Genomic DNA, 23110 nt, shown 5'->3' on the forward strand with positions numbered 1-23110 from the left:
CTGAAGAAGAGCTGGCGAGTGTTGTCCGTTAGCGTGATTCCCTGGTTGGTCACCTTGAAGTGCACTCTCGTAGGCGACGGCAGTGGTCGCCGAGAGAACAGCAGAGTCACCGCCTTCCTCACCGCTTCCGGTCCAGTGAGGCTCTCCGTCTCCACGCTGCACAGGAAGAGCACATTGCAGGCGGCGCCGTGCAGCAGTAGCTGCTGTTGCGCCGGCGACGGATACTCCGACTGCTGGATGTCCCTCTCGGGGATGATGAGGCGACAGGGCAGCGCCAAGGGTGTGATTGAGTGCTGATAGACCAGAGCTGAGAGAGATGTGAACACTGGCTCATTGGCGCATCCTTTGAGACGAACACCACGAGTTGTGGGCTCCACCAGGAAGTGACGCACCAATTCATCTCCAGAGCCACCCTTGGCCGCATGCGGCGGCGGATAGGCCACTTTCAGCACCAGACCGAAGGCATTGGCGAAGGATTTGGAGTCCCTGACGATAAAAGTACCCGGAGCAGCGTCACGAAGGAGATTAGCTGCCTGTTCGCGCGTGATGTTGGGCTTGTACCAGTATTTGGAGGAGTCGCGAACGAATCTGCAGAAGAAAATGCCGATTATGGCGGTGAGATTCTTGCTCTACCTTTGCGCAATCCTACTCACTTGACGTGATGTGGAGCAACTTCCTGAGGCTCACTGTTGGCAGTAGAAGTGGTGGAGTTCCTGCGAGACGTGTAGCATGACACCGAATCATTCTGATTCACGAGATGATGAACTTGATGGCCAGAATAGAGGTCCTTGCTGTTGATGGAAATGCGCACAATCATAGAGTCAAGTTCTACCAGAAATATCACAACCTATTTAGACACTTTCACGATCTTAAGGACGAAGGAATCTATCAAATCTAAGGTTGTTAACAACAACATTAGAGTTAGAGGATAAATAGTCAAATGAAGAAAAAATCTGGGAAAATTGGCATTCTCTTCTACGATCCATGCTCTCTATAAATTTCCTCTGATGCTCTTCTGCGAGAAAATGTCTGTGGAATTCCGTGCGCTTTGTCAAATGAATGTGGGAGAACAGAGGTGGACAGAATGCTGTTAAACTCATCTTTTAAGTGGGAGAGACAAAAAATGTTAAGATAACAAATTCCAAAAAAAATGAAAACGAAACACATTCCAAATGGAGAGAATTTCGAATTGGTTTTAGCGAGACAGAGAGAGAGGAAGTAAATGTGTGGACAAGAGATTTATATTGCAATACATTTTCACGGCTCTAACCTCCAGTCGTGTGTTGAGACGGACGTTTTTTGACTTCTCAAAGACCACGCAGGATTGCCAAATCGTCTATTTTGGAGACACATAATTTCAAAGAGACAAGGTGAGATAGGGCAAGATTCTCTATAACTTTTGACACGACTGACTGACTGTTTTTCTTGGTCAACACCACAAAATATTGATCTTCCAGTGAACTCACCGTTGTGATGTCGGACTCTTGGGTGGCAAAGCCGGGCTCGTGTTTCCGTTGACGCCAAAAGAGTACGGCGTGCGCGGTGTGACCGGAAAAGCAGGAGTTTCAGGCCTCGATGATCCACTAATTGGCGAAAAGTCGTCATTGTAGGACGAGATTGATTCCTCGCGAACCTGCAAATGGAAAACAACCCACTTTAGTTACTCTCTCCTTCCACTCTCTTCCACTCCTCCGCACTTCTTCGGACGAGGACTGAGTCAGTGTACTTCTTGTTTGTTGATTAGTTCACACAACGATCAATGAACAAGAGAACATGCAGATAATTTTGACTGTTTCATTTGACCAAAAAGAGTGTTAAGAAGCCAAACACAAGAGGATGAATGGTTTGATGATTTTGTCAGGTGATCTTCTCTCCTACCTGATCGCTCCAAGACACGCCATTACTTCTCTCAGAGAGACTCGGCGAGACAGATGAACTATTCTCTGATTCACTATTGATCTTCCTAATTGCTGGCGACTCAGAACCATTCGTTAAACCCGCGCGCGCATGACCGTTCGTCAAGGCTTCGCCAGGTAATCGATTCTGTCGCTTCTTCTCATGACTACTCGTGAACTCCTCCAGATCGTCCATCACATCCTTCAGACTGTACGCATTCACAGCGGGTTTCCGCTTCACGGTGGCACTATAGTTATTGGCCAGCGGATTGTGCAGCTCTCGCCGCTGATCCTGCAACCTTTCGATCTCCTTCGTCTCGCACTTGAGCTTCTCCAGTAGATCATTCAATGTCATTTGCTGCGTCTCCTGATTCTCGCCACTGGAATTGCTTGAATTGCTGGGATTTGTGCCTGAAGACGTGGGCGACGACGATCCCTCTGACTGATTGTGTGTGTGTGATTATGGGTCAGGATGATGATGAAGGTGGTTTTAATTCAAAAAAATTAGAGAGAAAATGAACAATTTTCAAGTTAGTCATGCAAATAAAACTAAAAAAAATTATCAGAAAGAATATTAAATTATGCTGCATTGCAAAAGGAAGGCCATAATCACAAAGAGCAAAATATTGTGTGTGAAGTGATGATGCGACACGAAAAAAAGGGAGTGAGATAAAAAGGTAAATTTAGTCAGGCAATAAATTAATTGAGAAATTATCTCTGTTTTTTTTCTTCTTCTTCTTCTCTGCCTCAATGTTTACCATCTTGAGTCACACTCTGGCTCTGCTTGTGTAATTTTCTCCATCAATGATTATTTACAGACAAATTGCGCGAGGAAATGCGCCCGCCAAATTGAATAGTCACATAACATTGCAACACAATGTGTGGGTGGACGCGTGATAGACAAGGGGCTGCTATAGCCCAAAAGTACCTACCAATCTCGCGTGTCCGTTGGCACGGGGGGTGCCATCATTGGCCAGCAGCAAGAGTCCGTTCTGCTGCTTTTGCTCCTCTTGGCGCGCCTGTGATGCCTGAGGTGAAACTTGTGCAATGTGACCATGCGGTGCCGCACTCAACACAGACAATGGTGGATTTGATGATGACTACAATGTTTTTGGGTTTTAGAGTGTAATCAATCGTGCGTTAATGGTTTAATATCTTCAGTGATTCTCAAACTCTCGACTGTGCAAAATTTAGCGTCAAAAACTAAGCCGAAAAAATACCCTTCGCCACAGCTTTGAGACTCTCTCATACTCACAATTGTCTGCTGCTTGGCCTGATCGTGAGCCCGTCGGACGGCAACGAAGGGACGCTCCTTCACCGTAGTCGTCGTGGTCGTGAGCGTGTGATAGTTGCGATCATTGAGCGATCGCGTGGGCGTCTGCACGTGCAGAGGACGTCGATAGTCCACCTCGTCTGCGAACGTCGTGTCACTGGTGTAGCCATCGTAGCGCTTCGAGGCGCTGGATCGCGATCTGTACGGCCTTCCCGTGATCTCCGTGTGGATCCTCCTGTCGAACACATCCCTCTCATCTCGCATCCGCTGCTCATTCCTCGCGCGCAACTTCTGCTGCTGCAGCTGAAGCCACGATTGTCCAGTGAGCCTGCCAGGGAGTGAGAGAAAACCTTCAATTGAATATCATTTCTTGAACAGAAGACAGAAAACATCACTTGAATTTTCACTGATACACTTATTTTTGGATCAATGCCAAAGCGAATCGTTAAGAAGGAAATCAAGGTTTTTCGTCTGCCACACATTTCAATATCAGCTTTGCGTGGAAATCGTTTGTTCAAAACTCCGCGCATTCTCTCACAAAAAAAAACATCTGGAATTCGGGCGCAGCGCTGAAGTACAAGTATCCCTAATGAAGGCGAGCAATTTGATCGACGAAATGATTGACGTGAATTTGGCCTGAATTAATTCACAGCATGATCGCATCGTTTGCAACAATTGTATTTAAATTAACCAAATGAGACAAGAAAAATGAATTTCGGCTGACTCGTCACTTTCCATCTCGATGGATTGGCAAAATTTGCACACATGAATATTCAATGTGCCGTATCGGAAATATTAATTTTTAATTGGCCTCTTCATTGTTTGCTTGCCACGGGTTTTCCTCGAAGGACAATTGTGCTCTAATTTTAAATAGCGACCACTAAATGTCTTAAAAACCCCACAGAAATCTGTGATTTTCGAGAGTTTTTGCCACTAAGACAATTTATTGAGGTTTCCTTCTCACTGTGGGTTAATTTAAATTTAGATTAGATCACCTAATTAATTCTCTTCTGGAGATTTTCAGCACTCCATCAAGGGGCCAATATCTCTGACGAACACACTGTCGCGATCGCTATCCGATGGAGAGAAACGCTAATCTGTGATCTTATTTGGGAGTGGGACGGCCAACGAGTTATCCAGCGCATTCCAGAGAAGGCAGTTTGCTCCTCCAGAGCCAAGCGAGACCGTGTTTCACTCGTCAGTTGCATGCGATTTTTGGTAAAGACCACAAAACGAGAATTGTAAAATGTGTTTGTTCGCATTTCATAAGACGCGTCCAGCGCGGTTCAAAGTACCGTATTGCCATGGAAAAGCCACTGAAGGAGAGATATCTCTGCTGATGTGTTAGATTGCATATAGAGAATGGAGTAGAGTCCTGGCAAAATTAGCCAAAGACGCGCACAAATATTTATATTACGTGCAAATGAGCGGAACATCTTGGCAGATCGAGTCAGGAGCGATTTACCTTGCTGATGCACTTGGCGCGAAAATCTTGTGGCACAGAGAGTGACTCACATTTCTAGATTCAGCCCAAGCCGCCCAACAGACGATTTTATACATAAATACGTCTTGTGGCCTTGTGTCATTCAACATTGGCGCATTATTACATTGATCGAGAGAAAGAAGTCTCATCACCTCGGCAAAATCAAAGGAGATTAAATATTTGGCGATTCGCGACGTCATTTGTTTGTGATTGAAGTTTCTTTTATCAGGCTTAGTTTTTCCCATTGAAAGTGTGTGCGCGCGCGCACATGGAGAGTCCTCGACCTGATTTATTCCGCTTCCATTGCAATGTTTTAAATTGAGAGACAGAGAAGTCAATCTCGTATAAAAATATTATTCACTCAAATAAGGAAACTTGCTTTAGAGATATTTCACCTTACCATGAAGTCTTGTGGAAATTTCACATGATTGTGACTTCTTGTGAACCTTCGCGGCGTCACCACACAAGTAAGCACACTTTTGCGTGGTGAGGAAAGGACATTGAGCAGACGAGAGATTGCAAAGATAATTGAGTGTCGATCAAGATTGCGATACAATTCCGCGTCGTCCTGCAGAGGTGTTAAGTCACTTTGTAGGCTTCTTTGCCAACTAACAAGCGCAATTCCGCGATGAAATTTGTTTCGATGATTTGCTCAATTCGTTAAAACAGCGCCCAAAATTGCCAATTATAGTAAAAATGTAATCACGTGTGGCAAAAGACCTCAAACAGAGACGAATTTCTCCTTCAATACAAAAAAAAACCTCAGAAACATGTGGGAAAGATGATATGTTCCATGTAAAAACCATAACGCCACATTTCATTAGTGTGATAAATATTGCATGAATCATTTTGTATACATATTTTAGCATATTAAATATCGATTAATTTTAAGCAAATTTCTTTGAAATTTCCTTATCGTCGTGTTTTCACCCTTCTTTTTTTATTATTTTACATTTCCGATCGCCAAATATTGAATGTACTTTACTCTCTCACGCGTGTTGTTTGTACCAAAACTCACGCGATAAGATAAGATAACCACTCCACTGCCCATGTGCCGGTCCTCAGGTACAATATACACAAGAAATTCCGCGCTTCACATTTGTCATTCCATTAGGAGGACTATTTCGATAGGAAAAAGTAACATAACTCTGTGATTTTGGATTCCAAATTAGGCTTGCGTGCGCATTTATCGGTGATAGTAAAAAAAATATTCCATTTCGGCATCGTGTCCAAATAACTTTCACGAATGTGGAGCAAAAATGCATCGCTCGACATTCTTTTGGATGCGCGTCTTCGCCGCGAGAGATTCATTGGATGCTGGGCGCAATGATGATGAGCATGATGAAGAGCTGCGGACCGGTTTTCTTTCGCGGGGTTTTTCGTGAAATTTCTTCCACTCCATCCGCCAATGTCTCCATTGAGCCACGACCTTGGCACTGACCTCACAACTGCGCCTTTATTGCCACAGAGCGAACCTCCAACGAGGCTGATGTGTGAGTGTGGCTTATAAAGTCGCTTATTTATTACCAATTTAGTGCAATTTTTATCTCTCGCTCCGCTCAATGCTCATTGTTATATCACATGACGATACCATTAAGGCGGATGGGTGAAAATTTCATGTGGGTGGATTATTGTATGCTTTAGTCAGTAATTGACTCTTTACTTCTCAAAGCTCTTCTCACTCCTCTCTGTGGTATCTCATCTATAATTAGCCCAACTCTCGAGAGAGTAGACGCGCGCGGTAATGGTTGAGGGGGCGCAATATCAATGAAGAAAAGACCAACAATATCAGACACTTTGTACGAGAGAATTATCATGACAATTTCCCCACAAGAGGCGCGCATTTTCGTTTATCTCTTCTATTTTGTCTCCTCATCGTCTCCCAATGTGCTTTGATGATGTTGCAGACCTTTTGCTCCCCGCAAATGAATAGGAGAATATTTATCGTGCCATTGTATGCAGAATAGAGTAGAGCAAAATCCCCTTTTTTATCCTCGCTCTCTGACGATTATGCGATGGAGCAGAAAAAAGTATATTGTCTCTATTCTATCTGCTAAGAAATCACCTTCACTTGCTCATCATTACGATTCGATTTGTTGCGACAGAAATTCCTCAGCGTCGCCCAGACGAGAGAGGCTTCAATCAATACATCCCTTTCAGTGCATCTGATTCACGAGATACCGCGAGTGATGAGTCATGCAACATCTATGCGGATTTTTCAGCTGTCTTCAGCATTGATTGCATGCCATCGGCCTGAGATTTTACATAAGAATCAAATTAGGTTGTCTGTCCGATCCAATTAGTTTGCCGCGCGACAAGAAATAAGTGAGATTTCCTTTTAGGGATGCTAAAAAGCACTCTTGTACTTGAGAACACACAATCAGTAGCGATCAGATGGCAGCAATTTCAAACTTACAAATTACACTCATCATCTTCCCATGAAATTATGGCAAGAAGCGATCTTTCAATGCCCCTCAGCAACTTGCGATGGAAATGCTAAATTTGACGATTCTGTGGGGGTGTTAATTTACTGGTATTTCTTTCATTTTTATTATATACACACATGGAGGAAATCCACGTCAGTGCGAGTAGGTGTCTTGCAAATACACGAGAATGTGTCTTTTCCTTATACAAAATCCATAGCAATACCGCAGCACTTATTATTATTTTCCTTTCCGTCTGCCTGCGTATCCATGAATGATTTCCATTGAGTGGCAAATATGCAAATGCGATCTCTCGCTGTCATCTAACAAATAATTCCCATGGATGAATGGTAGAGCGGGAGAGGGAGAATTGGAGGAATTACACAAGTATTGAGCAACTATTTTAATTGCCCACACATATCGATAATTTCCACCTTATTTAGTGCGTGATAAACATTAATTATGGACATGTCTATTGATGATCTGGTGAGGTGTTTCGTGATCTGATGTCGCGCGGAATTTCCCTATCAATTGACTGTTCAATTACCGCAGCTTTAAGTGCAACATCATTAGAAGACATCTTCTTCTTGCTGACTGGAGAGGATTGCGCGTGATTATTTATGTGCGAGTACCTCGTCTCACTCATCACATGGCTTTTGTGGAGACGTTGAATAAATTTAAATAGCAGAGCCGCGCTTCTCACTCTGTTCAGATTCATGTGCAGCTTCTTGGCTTCTGTGAGAGGAATTTCTTTTCTGTGCATATTATGCGCCTTCGATGGCCGTGTGGAGTCTCTTTGAAACACGTTTGATATCTTCATTCGTCAATGTGACTCGTGGACAGGCGCCCCAGTGGAAGATCAATTGAGGATTATTAGTCAGACTCCATCATTCAATCAAATCATCTTTCTCACGCATGCAACCGGTCAGCGCGAATGCGCACAAGAAGAAGTCAACACAAGAGAAAAATCATCCCCAGAGGCTTCCGAAAATCATCTTCGTCTCTTCGCCTGAGAGTCATACCTGGATTGAGAAAGAGGAAAGGAGTGGAAAAAAGGTATTGGAGAGCATACAATCGAACAAATTGGACGGTGAGATAGTGAGATCGTAATTCACGTCATGACACCGTTACCATTGGGTCACATAATAGTCACTAATGAGGAATTTCCTCAGGTGAATTCCATCGCCTACGCATAGAAATTTCCCCGAAATCGTCACACCGTTCGATGAGTTGCAGCGTCACCAGCATGTCTGATTAAAAAGCAATTATCCACCTGCCTTGCAATCATCGTAATTAATTATTTTCTACACATGTGCGCTCGGCGCCTCAATCTCTTTGGGTCTCTTTTCAAAATCCCATACACAATTTTCCCCCCTCGCGAGCGCGCGCGCTCGCTCGCTTCTCTTTGGCTATAGAGTGAAAACGCATACGCGCACAGTGAATGCCTTATGAGCTATCTCTCATGTGGTTGACTCCTTTGCGACTGATATTTTATAACCCAGAAAAGTAATTTTTACTCCACAGATGGAGAATCATACCAATAAATGCCACACAATCAAGCCAGTCATCAATTGTGGCATCCAAACGCTGCGGTTGAACAGCCAGAGAGTTCTCATGGATCTCTCAAGAGATTGATCTTCACGCAGTGAAATACACGCGATCCAACATGTTTCCGCGCTGGGAATCTTTATAGAAATTCATCTCTCACTTGAGGAGTAGAATTTTGACTTATCACTTTAGAATGGCAAAAAAAAAATACTTGAAAAATTTTGTGATTGTACACAAAAACAGCATAAAACACCCCAATGAAAAATTCCAACACAAGACACTGCCTTAAATGTGTCGCTAAATAATTCAGAATTCCATTCTCATCGTTGAAAAACATTGATGATGGATGGGAGTAAAATTGCGTAAAGTGCAAGACGCGCGCGCGTGCAAAAAAGTAACGAAATAAGTAGTAGAAAGTCATGTTGTGTTTTGTGTGAGAAACACACTCTTTGAGCAAAATTGAAATCGTGACAACTTTTTTGTCCATCCCACTCTTGGCAATTTCTTCTCACCCACCTCACCATCAATTTTCAGAATTGCCACTATTTTTATCTTGAGAGCTATTTTGTGTATCACACATGTATCTAATTTATGCTATAAATCTACACTTTTTACTCTGCAAAAGGTATGTTGAGCGCCAAGACATCGCGTGAAATTTTGGCACTGCGCGCGATAGAAAATTAGCCATGGGACAAAAGAGAAAAAAAAACTCAGCTTCGCCCGAGGGTGAGATTTTTGGGATGTGAGCGCGCAAACATAATTCACTGTCAAATCACACTTTGTAAACTTTTAAGTGCGTTATCTTCCGTGGCGCAGCAAAGGGAAATCCATTGTTGACGCCCATGTGAGCTTCGACACGCACAATTTGGCATTCGTCAGGGTCTCTCGTGGGTGACACACACGCAAGATCACATTGATTGGTCATTGAGAGGCACTCACCCTTCGCTGCTGGTGCTCCTGCCGAAGCCTCCGTCCATCGTGTTGGACCTCTTGAGGGGCTCGTGGTAGCCGTTGCTGTACCACCGTGTCTCGGTGGTGGTGTAGCCGCCAGGACTGGTGGAGGTCGTATGGTAGGACCTCATCGTGCCGCCGTTGGGCGTGCGATCGCTGATTGAGTACTTCTCGCCGCTCACCTTCTCGCGGCGCTCCCTCAGCATCTCCTCGAAATCATTCCGGATGGGCGTCTTGCGGTGACCCTGCTGGTTGAGCTGCTTCCTCACCAGCGACGGGCTGCTCAACCCAGACTGCATTTTCAGCATGACTGACGCGGGCGGACTCTGCGGGCCCTGTTGGCTCACGTTGCCGTAGGTGAAGGGTCGTGAGTCCTCACGCGCGTGATAGGGTATATTCTCGCCGTCCTCGTCCGAAGTCACCGAGATCAGCTCGACCGTGTGCTGCGGCTGCGGATACGTAAACGACTGACTGTGCAAATTCATGACGAGTGCGCTATCGCTCTGAGTCTCGAGATCCACACTTCGTTTGCCGCTGACGATTATGGGTGTCTCTCGGCCACTCTCGCTGGGTGGAGGCGTTAGCGTGGTGGCTGTGCTCGCGGTGTCGTACGGATCGCCGCCACTGGGCACCTTCGTAGTGACACTGTCGCCTGGTCTGTTCGCGGACGGCGAGCGCTTCACTGTGGACGTACTGTAGGGCACCTGCTGGACTCTCTTCACGCGCTGCTGACTAACACTATTGCCACTGATATCCGGGATATCTTGAACAGTCATCAACATATCAGATAAGATATCATCCAGCTCACGATGGCGGTCTGTTCACGAAAACACCCACAGCCAAAATGAAACAGAAAAAAGAGACGGAAAAAATGAAAATGAGTTAAAAAACCCTGTTTACCAAGAGGAAAACTTTAATTGAGAGAAAGACAGTGCCAGGAGAGAGAGAGAGTGTGGAAGGCTTTTTATTCACCTTGAGGGCTGGCTTGACTGGGGAAACTCGATGGTGACACACTCGATCCTTGAACACGTCCTTCAAGTAGAAACAAAAACAAGTACATACATAAGTTGGTTTACAAAAAGAGACTTTGTGTATTATAACAGATTTTCACGAAGATTCTCTGCACTTTATAGCTTCCACGGAGTCTTCATTTTAATTGTGTGAATTTCTTACTCGTGCCCAGAATCAGACGAGAAAACCAGTTCGCCGAAAAATATATGAATTTCACATTATCATAACTTAGCGTGTATACAGAAAGGATTTGCGTGTGGATTTCATTAAAATTCAAGGAGCAATAATTCGATAATCAGCCATTTTTACGATTCTTCCCATTCGTTATGCCAATATTTCATTAATTAAGTGTCATTATGAAAATCTCCCCTTTGATAGCGCCGATTTTTATGTTGACTTGACGAAGTCATAAAATCTTAGTGCGGTCGATGATTTAGATATTGAAGGATAAAAGGCACTCACTGTTAACAACTCCACTGCTCGAGATGCCAGAGTCCATGGACAGAGTCAGAGGACTGCGGACGGACTCTCGTCCATCGTGTTCGTTGACCGGAGCTCTGCTGTTGCCGGGAGCGCCTCCGTTGGCCGCGTCCTGAGTCTTGTACCTATACTCCTCGATCACTCGGATTTGCGTCTGGTTGGGCGGGTAGTTGTGCACGACGTGCGTGGACGAGTGCCTCTCTGGTGGCTGCGGCGTGCCCGGCTTCCTCGCCGGCGGCTGACTGTAGGCTCTGGGGATGGTCTGGTGGACAGGTTCCTTCCTGGGCACGGGAGTGCTGTTGCGCACAGCCTGACTGGTGTTGCTGTGATGGGCGGAGACGATGATTTTGGGCGAACTGAACTCTGGCGGCGGTGAAATGAGGTTTTGCTGTGAACTCGCACGAATGGGCTTCGCGGGTGTGGATGAAAGACTCAGCTGTGGCGGACTGTGTTGCGGTGATTTGGGACTTTTGAGTATTGTGGCATACAGTGAACCATCGAGAGGACCTTGAAGATGTTTCGCCGCGGCTGAAATGATCAAAGAGGGGAAAAAATTAATTGAAAATCTCACTCGGAATGTGCTAAAGTCAATATCACAAGACTCAATCGAGAGTGGGAGAATATATTAAGTGATTTTGCAATGCTTTCCAACATAGAATGATAATGGGAGTTTTATCCAGAGTCCATTTGCAACGCTCGCTCTCTGGTAATATCTTAATCCTTGCGGTATTATTGGCCTCAATCATCAACTTAAACTCGAAACTATTGCAATTGGCACGCAATGCACAATTGGCGGAACGGATGGTGATAAAATTTCTGGAGGAATAACCATTTTTCACTGGTCATTTTGAAATTGAAGCACACACTCAGCAATTTATCGATTTAAAATGCTAAACAAGTTGCAGAACATGCGCTGGAAATTGTGGGGCAATTACGATGAATCCATACACTTTCGAAGATGACTCCACCGAAGAGTCCAAAAGTGTATAATTTCAGTCCAGACAAACGCGCCTCCCCGAAAAATAACAATTTTCACATGTTTATCGCGTTCATCGCGCGAGCGTTAAAAATCCATCATGCACTGGGTTAATTGGTATTAAGAATGTCATACTTTCGAGCGGCTTCAATCATTAAGAATCGCAGTTGTATTATCTAAAGCTCCAGTGGAAAGAATTACGCTTTAATTTGTCTCATTATATATCGATCAAGCACTGATCGAAGGTCGATATTGAATGTGAGAAAATTTACGTCAGACCACCAACAATTCCGCTGCACATTGTTATCTCTAGATTCTTGCGATAAAGGAAACTTGAAATTGAAATTGGATTTTATGCAGACTTTACCATATGTTGGCCATAAATAAAGAGAAAATGTGTCAAACAATTATAATAAAAATCCCACTTTCAGTGGACGAAAGTTAATTGCCGTGATTTTTCTCCTGACTCTGCTCATAGAAATATTCATTCGTCTACTCGAGAGATCCATAGATCGCTTCCTAAGCGTCTCTGCACAGTCATGTACCGCAAATTGAGGAACATTCAGCAATTGTGAACAATATTTCTGTTCAAGTTTCCCTGCCATTATTCACTTTTTCTTCTTATTTTACACATCAGACAAAAAACCGTGAAAATTCATATTTTCCACAAATGAATATCATACTGCCTCACTATTCTTTGCGTGAGTCTTCGTCTCATAGCGCTCGACATTTTAGAAACTTTTCTAATTTCAGATCTTAGCATTTTATTGTGAAACATCTTGACGGATTGAATATCTTAATCCGATCTTATAACCTTTTTCCACATCTCACGTCTTTTTACGAGCTGCACCACTTTTTCTGACCCTTTGCAATTAATGGGAAGGAAATTGATTTTGTGGCATTTCCTCGTCGTCACAAATTACAATTAAGCCTCTCACAAGCACTGATTTTCGGAGAAATCTAGCCCAAAGTATAGTGTGAAAAGTACAAAAATATTTCCCCACATGTTGTGTAATCGGTCATTTTTTGCAGATGGCCTGTGAGATCATGCGAAAAGTTAGGATTGTAGCATCAAAGAGCACCTTATGGCACGCGAAAAGTCTTCACACTGTCGATAAAACCTCAAGATCACTCAAATTCGCATAAATTTCGACACGACTTTCTAGTGATTTATGCGCACTGGCACGAGCACAGAGGATACAAAGATGAAGAGAGATCTCTCATGAGAGCTGGAGGATCTCTTCGCCGAGCACTTGTTGTTCCGCGGAGAGTCAGAAGAGCTTTGAGGCCGTTCGTGAAATTTTGGTGAATGAACCAATCTGGAACGAGGCTTCGCGACACGAACGACTGGCAAACTGATCAGTGACTGCTGGTCGAAAAACAAGTTCCATTTAAAATATATATTTATTTTGAGATCGTCAGTCAGTGTCTCTCGCGATCCCCCCACAGCGATCCTCGCGCGCGCACGCAGAAGACACCATTCTCTGGACTCGCATCCGCCAGACTCCGCGCACACAGACACACTTGACCATCTAATTTTGGCCAGCGAAGCATTTCACGGCGCTTCGTGCGCACCATCGAGGTACACACGCATGAAAAAAGTAAGATGATCTTGCGCCCAAAGATCGGATACATCGCACTCGCGACACCTTCTTGAACCGCTCACAGAGGCTTTTTGGATAAATTGTTGCAAAAATCAACAATGAGAGGATAAATTTCATCAGACATCAAGTTTCCTACTTTAAGCACGAAATCATTTCAACATTGCGCTACGGTTACAAACTGAGGGATATTCTTTTACGCGAGGCGCCCAACTTCCGCCCACGTTGAGAGTTTGTTGTACAAATTTCCTCTCGAAATCGTCCACCAACAGTCTTTCTCTCTCTCTTTCCCATTGAAAAGAGACACATTTGCAACCCACTGATTACCAATTAATCAGACATCTCAAGCCATTTAATCTCACTCTGGGGAGTTAAACTGAATCATTTCAGAGAATCATGAAGAAAATTTCAAAATTCGCTTTCATTTCTTATTTCTTTCGAAGCAAAGAATCAATTTCCTCACGAAATTTCCACTGAAACGATAAGCCTAATATCGAGAAGCCAACAAATCGGTGTGGATTTTCAACGTGAAATGCGATGACACTATCTCTTTAGCGGAAATTCACAGAGAGATAGAGCATATGACAACAAAGAGTGATGTAATTCTGTTATATTTATGCTAAAATAAATAACATAACTTCCTGACTCAGGATTTCACACCTCTGATTTTATTATTTGCTCTCACAGAAATCTGAGCATCGCAGAGTCCAGAAATTAAAATTGACACTCGCAAGTTATGGTTTCAATTTCTGCCGAATAATCTGCAGACAATTTCCCGCCATCAAAATAGCGCACAATCTGTGCAAACAAACCGGAAAACATGTGTTGGTCTCTCTGTCGCTATTTCTAGCCTCATGATAAAGCACTACGTCAGCCTCTACCTTTTGGCTCTTTCTCTTTGATTTCACTCAATGTTCTATCGTGTCTTCGCTTTTTTTCCTTCCTTTCTTTTTGCACACAAAAAGCCCCAGCGAAGAGAGGAACATAATCTCGCCTATTTCACCACTGATTTATCGAACAAGTTCATTAACTCTACGACACGGACATTTTCATCAGCACGAAAATCTCTTGAACTTTGAGAGCTTCATCATCGTCCCGCAAATGCGATTGGGTGGAAAATCCCGCCAAAAGGTGAGGCTTTCTTGATTTGCGCGTGATTGTTAGGGACAAAAAGGAGTGACTCTAATTAGTCATTCTTTTGGGGCCAAAATTAACCACTTTGCAAGCTAAATTTACCTATTTTCAAAGCCATCTATTTTGGGCGTATGTGGCTTACATGCCTTTACATCTTCACACCGTGACTCCAACAGTCTGTCTCTCACGCGAAGAGAGCCCGCCAATGTCCAAGAGAATCATCATTAGTAACAGACAAAATTCACTGGTCACTGAATATTTCACTGTGTCACTAATCTTCAGCTCCAATGTGAATAATAACACCATTAAGTGACACTTTCTTTGATGAAAATCTCCAGAAGAATGTTTGAGATTTGTGATTTGTAGCCATTTGTAAAGGTCTGTTATTACATAAATCAAAGTCTATGGCGTGTTTCTCGCGTTTAGAGGCATTATAGGCCTAATACCAATAAGACGATGCGCGTGCTCACTTCTTGTGCATTAACTTAATGTCTCCTCTGACCGTTCATAGCCGCGCAAATGCTAAAAGTCAGCAGAAATTCAATATATAAGGTGTCGAGAATTATTGTTTATGACACATTATCTTATGTCGTCGTTTTATTTGAATTCCTTCTGCATACTTTTAGGCCTTTAGAAACCACACAATATCGAACATTATAGTGTACAGACTCATGCTGAATATTAAGGCGCGTCCCCATTTGGCGCACAGTAGCTGGAAATTGGAGTAATTTTCTCACTCCGTCGTCTTCTGAGAAGCTCTCTAAATCAGTTCAAGTTATGCTCTTTCGGGGAAAATGGGGAAATTAACTGTGTGGCCGCACCTTTTACACACACACGAAAAGTGTCTGGGCGCATAAATCTGGCCAAATACCGACCGCAATCAATGGACAAGAGGGAGAGTGAAATGAAATTACAACGCGCTCTAATGGCCGAAGTGTAATTTCGTAGAGTGGTCAAGATTCAGACTCACCTTCATTAATATTCTCCAGACTATCCGAATTGGCTAATGCATTGGCCGGTTCGATGCGAACCAGCGGACTCTGGAATACGAAGCCCCGATTCTCGGTCGGTGATCCGCTGTTGAAGTGAAGAACGACTTTGTGATCAGCTGGAAAGCGTGGATCTGAAAGGCAGAAGGAAGGAAATTCATTAATCAAGACGCTCTCTAATCATATTCCGCAAATTTGCCCCATGATTGATTAGGTTTGGGATTATGTCTTGAGTGATTCGTGGAATTTTCTCGAGAAACCACATTAAGAGAGAAAGAGATCATCCCGAAAGATTCCTCTAATTATTTTAAATTACATCATTATCAAGGTCGAGTTTCTCTTCATTTGTCTGGACAGACAAACATACTCACCGTCACAGGCATAGTCCAGGTCATGCCTCAGGAAGGTCAGTTCCCTGTTGCCGATGGCGCAAGTGTGGAATTGCGTGGAGAACATCAGCTCACGAACGCTGGGCTGATGCTCCTGAGGCACAATTTGGTAGCACCGCAGGATAATGTCGCCGCGGAGGCGCAAGTGACCCACTTGGAAGATGAATTGACGCGTGGCGAAGGGAATCACATGGATGTCCGACGTGAAGACACACTTCAGGCCCTCGTAGACCTTCACGAAGCACCGCCACTCGGCATTCTGCGACGCGAAGCTGCTGTAGTGCAGCCACGACGGCGGTGATTCCAGAGAGACATACTTGAGGTATAGTGGCGATGAGTTCATCCTGATGCCGCCCGACAACAGACCAGAGAAGTACTGAAGGTAGCGCCGATGAGACGGAACGCGCAATGGTCCCACGACGTCCTCCATGAACTTCTGCATGGAGTAGATGTCGAGATCGAGCCATTTGCGCGCTATCCTCTGATCTTCACTCAGCGAGCGACTGGGAAAGTTGCTGCCGCAGATTTTCTGATACTCCAAATAGGCTGCAATCGCCGCTCCCAAGCGCTGTCGGTCACCCCTGGAAGACAACCGAAAATACACGTCTATTAATCAAGATTAATTGGAGTGAAAAATATGTCTGTGCGAATTAAATCTCGGGCAGCTTGTTTTCCGCTCACTTCTTAACGTGTTTTGTTGTCATTTTTGCCAATTTCTAATCTCACGCATGATATGTCTAATCTTACGCGGACACTCTTAATCACACGCTCTTTTGTAAGTCTTGTTAATCGTTCAAGAACAAGTTGATGGTTTTGCCACAAGTTTTCCCTTCGGCGTCAGCTTTTCAACTGACGAGAGAGACGATCTCATGAGACTCTCGACCATCTCAAATTTTGTATCACTTTCAAAGGGATGAGCTATGTTCAGAACTGTCTACAGTACAAGTGTAGATAAAGTATTTAATTTTACATCATTTGAACGTAGACCGTGTTTATTTCCATGAAATCTGTGCAAGAAATGCAGTGAAAAAGTTACCATGTCAACAATAGCGCATCTCTGGTTCATATTTCCATTTCCTTTCATACACATATATCTCCTGATAATCCTCTCTCTTTCACTTCCCACTCTGTCCCCACTGCAAAGTTGTAATTGAGAATGAATAAACCTATTCTTGAGTTTATTAAAATATCTCCTTCTCTCTCAGCCCTAAAATTAGATCTGCATCTCTAAACGCTGTGCCTTTTTGCCACAACTCTTCTTCTCCCTTGTCACTCTCGAGGAAATCACACAAATCTTCTGGCTGTGAATCATGCGATCGCACGCGCGAGTTGCCCTCAAGAAAAATGCGCACTCATATGATTAGCCTATGAGGAAAATTGCCATGAGTCACACACTCTGTGTGAGACCCGATGAAAGGGAAATTCATTTTCCTTAACATTCGCCAAATACCACATGAATTGCTCATCATTTTCCATCACACTTCCGGAAGTACCACGATTATTCGCAGAGTGTGTGGAGAATGTCTCTATATGAACTCCCCCATCGACATTTCGCACAGAAAGTTCATCAGCAGAGAAATGACTGGCAATAAGGAAAAGTGTTGCGGGAAATGTCAAGAGGTATAATTTTATTTTTGGAACATTAAATCTGTCTGCATTTCTCTATAATTATATTTACAGAGGGGCCTCATATCATTTCAAGGTTTGAAACAATAGAGATTGTCGAGGTGAAAATAGAGACATTGGTGAATTCAAAGTGTTGTGAAAAGGATTTAAAGCACTGTAAATCGGAAATGTTTACATGGAGATCATTCTCTGTATCTGTTTTTCATCTGGCACCATCATCTTTCTCCTCCATTCTCGCAATAGAGCTTCTTCTCTCACTTGCACTCATGGCGAGACATCTGGTATTTCACGTTATTTATACTTCAGTCTTGTAGGTTAATTCAAATGTACATAGCATCCTGCCAGAGTGGATATTCTCTCTCAAAATGAAGGTGAACACTCCAAAAGTCTTTCGTAACTCCTCCAACATCCACTCAACCCGCCATCACGGCTTTAACACTCTGAAAGGCGGCGGAACGAGATTTTACCTCTACTTAGTCGGAAAAGTGATCATTTTCACGCTTAGACGTGAAATTTAATATCGTTGCCTGTCTCATGGGCATCAGCGTTGATTTATCCAATTCTATCAGGCACAAATTACCATCATCTCGCGATGGAATTCGATTTCAGTCCTCGTTTCAATCACTTTGCCCGAGAAAACATTTTCATATCAAAACGCTTAATAACTTTAACGGACTTGCTCGATGCTTGCCACAGGCTTCACGAGCCGAGGCGTGTTCACACATTCTGCCACGCTGGTGCAATTGATAGGTTAATTAGTGCCCGCGGTGTTAGATTTTGGACTCACCTGTCCTGCAGCACCACGACTTTCTCCCGTCCACCGCCCAACCAGGCGTCGATGTGCTTGCACAGCTCGCAGAGCTTCTCCAGCGAAATTGTCGCTATGCACGATTCCAGGTCGAACATCTGATAGTTCTGCAAGGGCAAGGAGGAAGTTTTCAATTAAACCACCAGACGCGAATGAGAAGACACAGGAGTTGAGAAACTCTGAACTTGATCGCAATTTCGCCCTTGGTATGAATTTAAAATACACCAAAGCAGAAAGGGCGGAAAACCTCATACCATACCTTGTTGTGCTTCTGCTCCAACATTGTTATTAACTCCCTCTCGTACTCATCCTCCTCGAAGCCCGCCACGACGCTGTTCTCACTGTGTGGCCGATGATCCGCGGAGGACGTTCTGGGTGGCAGAACTGATGCCAAAATTCGTTCCGTGACATAATGAAGGCGCAGCGTCTCTGTCGCTTGGCTGATGGTTGAGGATTTCTTCGGCTGAAGCGTTGTCGGGAACTGCAAGTGGAGAAAATTGATGCTCATGTAGCCAAAATTGCCCTCAGTGTTGGCCGCGTGTGGCGGACTTCTTGTATAATTAAAAATACAGACGCGCCAGATACATTTTGGCGCTCCGCATGGCGCTCTGAGAAAACAAGACCATTGGGATTTGGGGAGTATTCGTGAAGGCAGACATCCAGTTAAATTAAATTAATTTTATGCCTAAACACGATTATGTGTCTTGAGATTTATTTTTATTCCACACACCAAATCTTCCTCAATTCAAGTTTCTTGCGCTCTGTGGCGTTTCGTTGGCTTTTCAAGTCCATTCTCTGCAACATCCTCAGAAAGAAATCTCGAATGTGTTGTAAAACATGAATATCATCGTCGCGCCACATAAAGTAAAAATTGCTAATTTCAATAGAATCTCATCAGCCCGACATCTTAAGAGATAATTGCCAAGTGTGTGTGGATATAAAAGAACTCTTTTTTTCCATAAATCATTGCTCGCAGGTTCGCGGCTCTATTCAAATGCTGGACGCCACGATGGAAGTATGGTCGAAAAAGAGTGAGAAACAGGTACAAAATCGAGATTGGGAAATTAAATAAAAATCCACATAATTCCATGTTACCAAACTGAGAGACGTCCAGAGTCATAATTTTCGGCCAAACAGCAAAAGAAGTGCTCTGAATTTGAATAGAAAATGAAAAGAATGCTCCTATGGCTTGTCTTTCATCTTCTCCCTCTCTTTCTCTGTGCCTTCCAGAGCTCTCAGACCGCCGCGGACACCAAAGTCATGTCAATCATTTATTTGATTATCTTAAATAGCCATTTCATCATGAATGGTAGCGCGTACAAACAAGATAAATTTTATCTTGTCAAGATCTTAAGAGGGGAACTCTCTCGAATGGTATAAAAACTGAGACCATTATTTGATAGATCTCTGTAAAGTGGAGTGGCGACGGAGGGAGGTAAAATATGGAGCAAAAGGTATCACTGAAAGGAAGACGTTTAGCGTCTGACAGCGTGAGTCAGTAGTCAAAAAAGGGATGGGTTAATCGAATGTCTGAACACTAAATATCTCGCGCGCAAAATTTGACCTGCAGCAATTTCTAATCAATCTCAAGTTTCTTCTCAAGTGTTTCCTTTCAGTGCACATGAAATAAACCAACACTATATACTGTTAATTTTGCCGAAGAGGCAGAGGAATTTCTGCTGATGTTTTAAATCATTTCCAGAGAAGAATATTGACAGCAAAGCTGAGCGCGCCAACACTGTGCAAATACACGAGTGGATTTGAGAGCATATTCATCATTATTTATCACAAACGAAAAGGGGCAGAAATGTGACTCAGAAATTCCATCAATTTCCAACTAAAGCCCCCAAATGCGTGGGAGTAGCCGCGATTTATCTACGCCGTGTACTTTTGTATGTGTAACAAAAGAGGTGAAAACACGATCAAAACTGCCTTTCGAAAATACCAAAATGTCGACCTCATGACGTGAATTTGTATTTGCGCTATTCGCAAACGAGAATATTTTATCATTACGCGCGCCCATCGATATTATTATGGATATTTATGCAAGAAAAGCATCACTGCCAATGCTTTCAAGATCAACACATTACGCATAGCTTTTCCCGCGGAACATCATTGTCCAGTCAGGTCGCTTTATGATAAGCCGTATATTTTAAATTATCCATTTTATGTCGTCTTTTATAATGCCATCACGATTGTGGAGATGGGGTGAAAATGTCAGGAAAAAAGCACGCACAATAACATGCATAATACATTACATATTTCAAGAGAGCAATTCACTACGCATGTTTTACAAGAGTGTAAAAATAAAATGCTACACTTTTGCCATTATTGTGCTCACACTAGCGGCAAATTGAAATGCAAACAGTTCTGCGCGGATGGAAGAAAAAGTACGCCTATAGGGTAATCAAGATGTAATTAAGAGTCTCAATGTATATTCTCCATCTGTTTGTTTCAATTAAATAAAATTTTATGTCGCTTGAAACAAGTTAGTGTACAGCAATTATTGCAATCTCGACACACAGCGATAAGGAATAATTGAATGCAAAAAATCATTTACACCTCTTTCACTTCCACAGACTGGCCTTCACTTTGCACATCTTTCAAGCACGGATAAGCACAAGGAAGGTGAGAAAAAATACGACTCATCACAATATTTACAAATTTGGCAACGAATTTCAATTAGTGCTTCTCCGCGTTTTCACCCCCCAGAGGAATGCACCTATTTGAACAATTTGTCAGCACTTTCGAGGTAAAAACTCTTCAAGTTCAATGCTCCGCAAATTGTCTCAATAATATATCAACTCTTCCTCTTTTCCTCACAACTGACTTCTTCTCAAAAGCGGACGCAAAGCAAATCAACAAAGGAGAGATCATTTTGCGCACCACACAGAGACTTTGTCCAGAGATTTATGTGAGCTTAAAGGTGCTTCAAGAGACTTATTGAATATTTAATTATCTACACACTTTGAGGCACACTTATGAATTGGATCATATTTCTCGGGGTATTGTAAGAAAAAACATCATCATTAGAAGTCATAATCCATTGTGAGTTGAGTGGAAAAACAAGCAGAACATGATAATTAAGATTGGTTACTTTGAAAGTCTTGAGAAGCGTCTTTAGCTTTAAAAAAAAACCTGAAGGCTTTTGAACCGTGAAAGAAAATTCAATGACATTTCTTGTACGTTTTGTCTTTTATGGCAAATTGGAACTGAAGATCGAAAAAATTCAGGATTCTTATAAAATATCGCAAAGAATGTGCTACAAATTAACTTTTAGGCTAAGATAAGTCAAAGTAATTCCTCGAACTGGCTTACAAAACTTCATCATGCCTTTAAATGCAGATCTATAAACTTCTTGCTATAAAATTTTTTAACTCTCTGTACCCAATAAATTCCACCAATTTATGGTAAAATCCGAGTGTAAATGTTGTAATTAAAGCAATAAAAGCGTCAGATTGAGATTCACATGAAAAACAAATGATAAAAATATTCATTCACTCTGACTTCATATGATTGCACTCCATTAATGAACGATCTTATTCAATTACGTCTCATATGAATGGAATTGGCACGAACAAAACCTGCTTGAGACAATATATGTTATATACCAGATCAGCAATGCAGCGAAAAGCATCCCAGATTATCGAGCTTGTGTATTGCATATAAATTTCATTTTAAGTGTACGATTGCGAGGGGAGATAAAAAAAATAATCAAAACGTCGGACAATAAAAAAGAAGTTACAGAAAATAATACTTCAAAGGCGCGTGAATTTATCGATTATTTATTGTTACATGCAATTCTCGCGAGAGACTCACATTAAAGCCCTGTTATCGCGACTTGACTTTCGCGAAAGAGCACTAATTTATCTCATAAACGAAAAGAATGCCTTAAGCTACCGATCAGATTTTTACCTTTTCCCTTTATTGCCACGCTCTGAATTCTCCGTGCGCGCGCGATAATGAGAAAGAACTTTACAACCACCCCTAATCTGATGAATCTTCAACCAGTGAATTTCTCACATGTTGTATAATCTCATGCCACTGATTTATGAGTTAACACGGACATGGATTGGATGAATGATCTATGAGATTAAGGCTTGGGGGGTGTCATGAGTGTGGCAATTTGATTGACAAACATTGCAGAAACATAGCACTTTAGCAATTGACTCCATCGCGCACTCATGGGAAAGGCAAATAACCCTCCACACAATATTCTCCCTCTCTTTTTATCGTGAATAGAATGGTGAAAAGAGGCAATGAATTCCGTATTTGAATATGCCAACTTTCCTTAGGACTGTGGCATATTGTCTCTCATTCGCAATTCTCTTTATTGAATTCACCGCCACGAGAGATCTTCTGCAAATGTTGCGGAATTGTTGGGGATTTATGTCCATCAGTGGGGCTCGCCATAAATTCCGCGGGTATTTTTTACAGTGTGTGGTAAAAAGAGGCCCATTAGATTCTAACATTCTCAATAGAAGACATTGCCGGCATTCGTTAGAAAAGACTCTCGTGAAATG

General features: G+C 42.9%; 1 protein-coding gene across 9 annotated transcripts in view; it reads right to left on the reverse strand.

Moving 5' to 3' along the window:
- The window catches only part of LOC132262014 (tensin-2), an 82305-nt gene that overhangs the window by 1640 nt on the left and 57555 nt on the right, over positions 1-23110 (reverse strand). For 5 of the 9 annotated variants that reach the window (XM_059761125.1, XM_059761191.1, XM_059761158.1 and 2 more), the window contains 14 exons: positions 18847-19068; positions 18567-18694; positions 16136-16734; positions 15746-15898; positions 11047-11592; positions 10546-10605; positions 9562-10390; positions 3151-3496; positions 2828-2995; positions 1879-2337; positions 1467-1633; positions 1271-1336; positions 654-791; positions 1-588 (listed from right to left, as the gene is read on the reverse strand). In XM_059761125.1, the coding sequence (XP_059617108.1) occupies positions 1-588; positions 654-791; positions 1271-1336; positions 1467-1633; positions 1879-2337; positions 2828-2995; positions 3151-3496; positions 9562-10390; positions 10546-10605; positions 11047-11592; positions 15746-15898; positions 16136-16734; positions 18567-18694; positions 18847-19068 (4469 nt within the window). The remainder of the gene's footprint in view (positions 589-653; positions 792-1270; positions 1337-1466; positions 1634-1878; positions 2338-2827; positions 2996-3150; positions 3497-9561; positions 10391-10545; positions 10606-11046; positions 11593-15745; positions 15899-16135; positions 16735-18566; positions 18695-18846; positions 19069-23110) is intronic. The other 4 variants (XM_059761142.1, XM_059761150.1, XM_059761134.1 and 1 more) reach the window with 4 other exon arrangements.

Source organism: Phlebotomus argentipes, unplaced genomic scaffold (assembly GCF_947086385.1).
Source record: "Phlebotomus argentipes unplaced genomic scaffold, Phlebotomus argentipes genome assembly contig_46, whole genome shotgun sequence".
Classification (NCBI taxonomy): Eukaryota; Metazoa; Arthropoda; class Insecta; order Diptera; family Psychodidae; genus Phlebotomus; species Phlebotomus argentipes.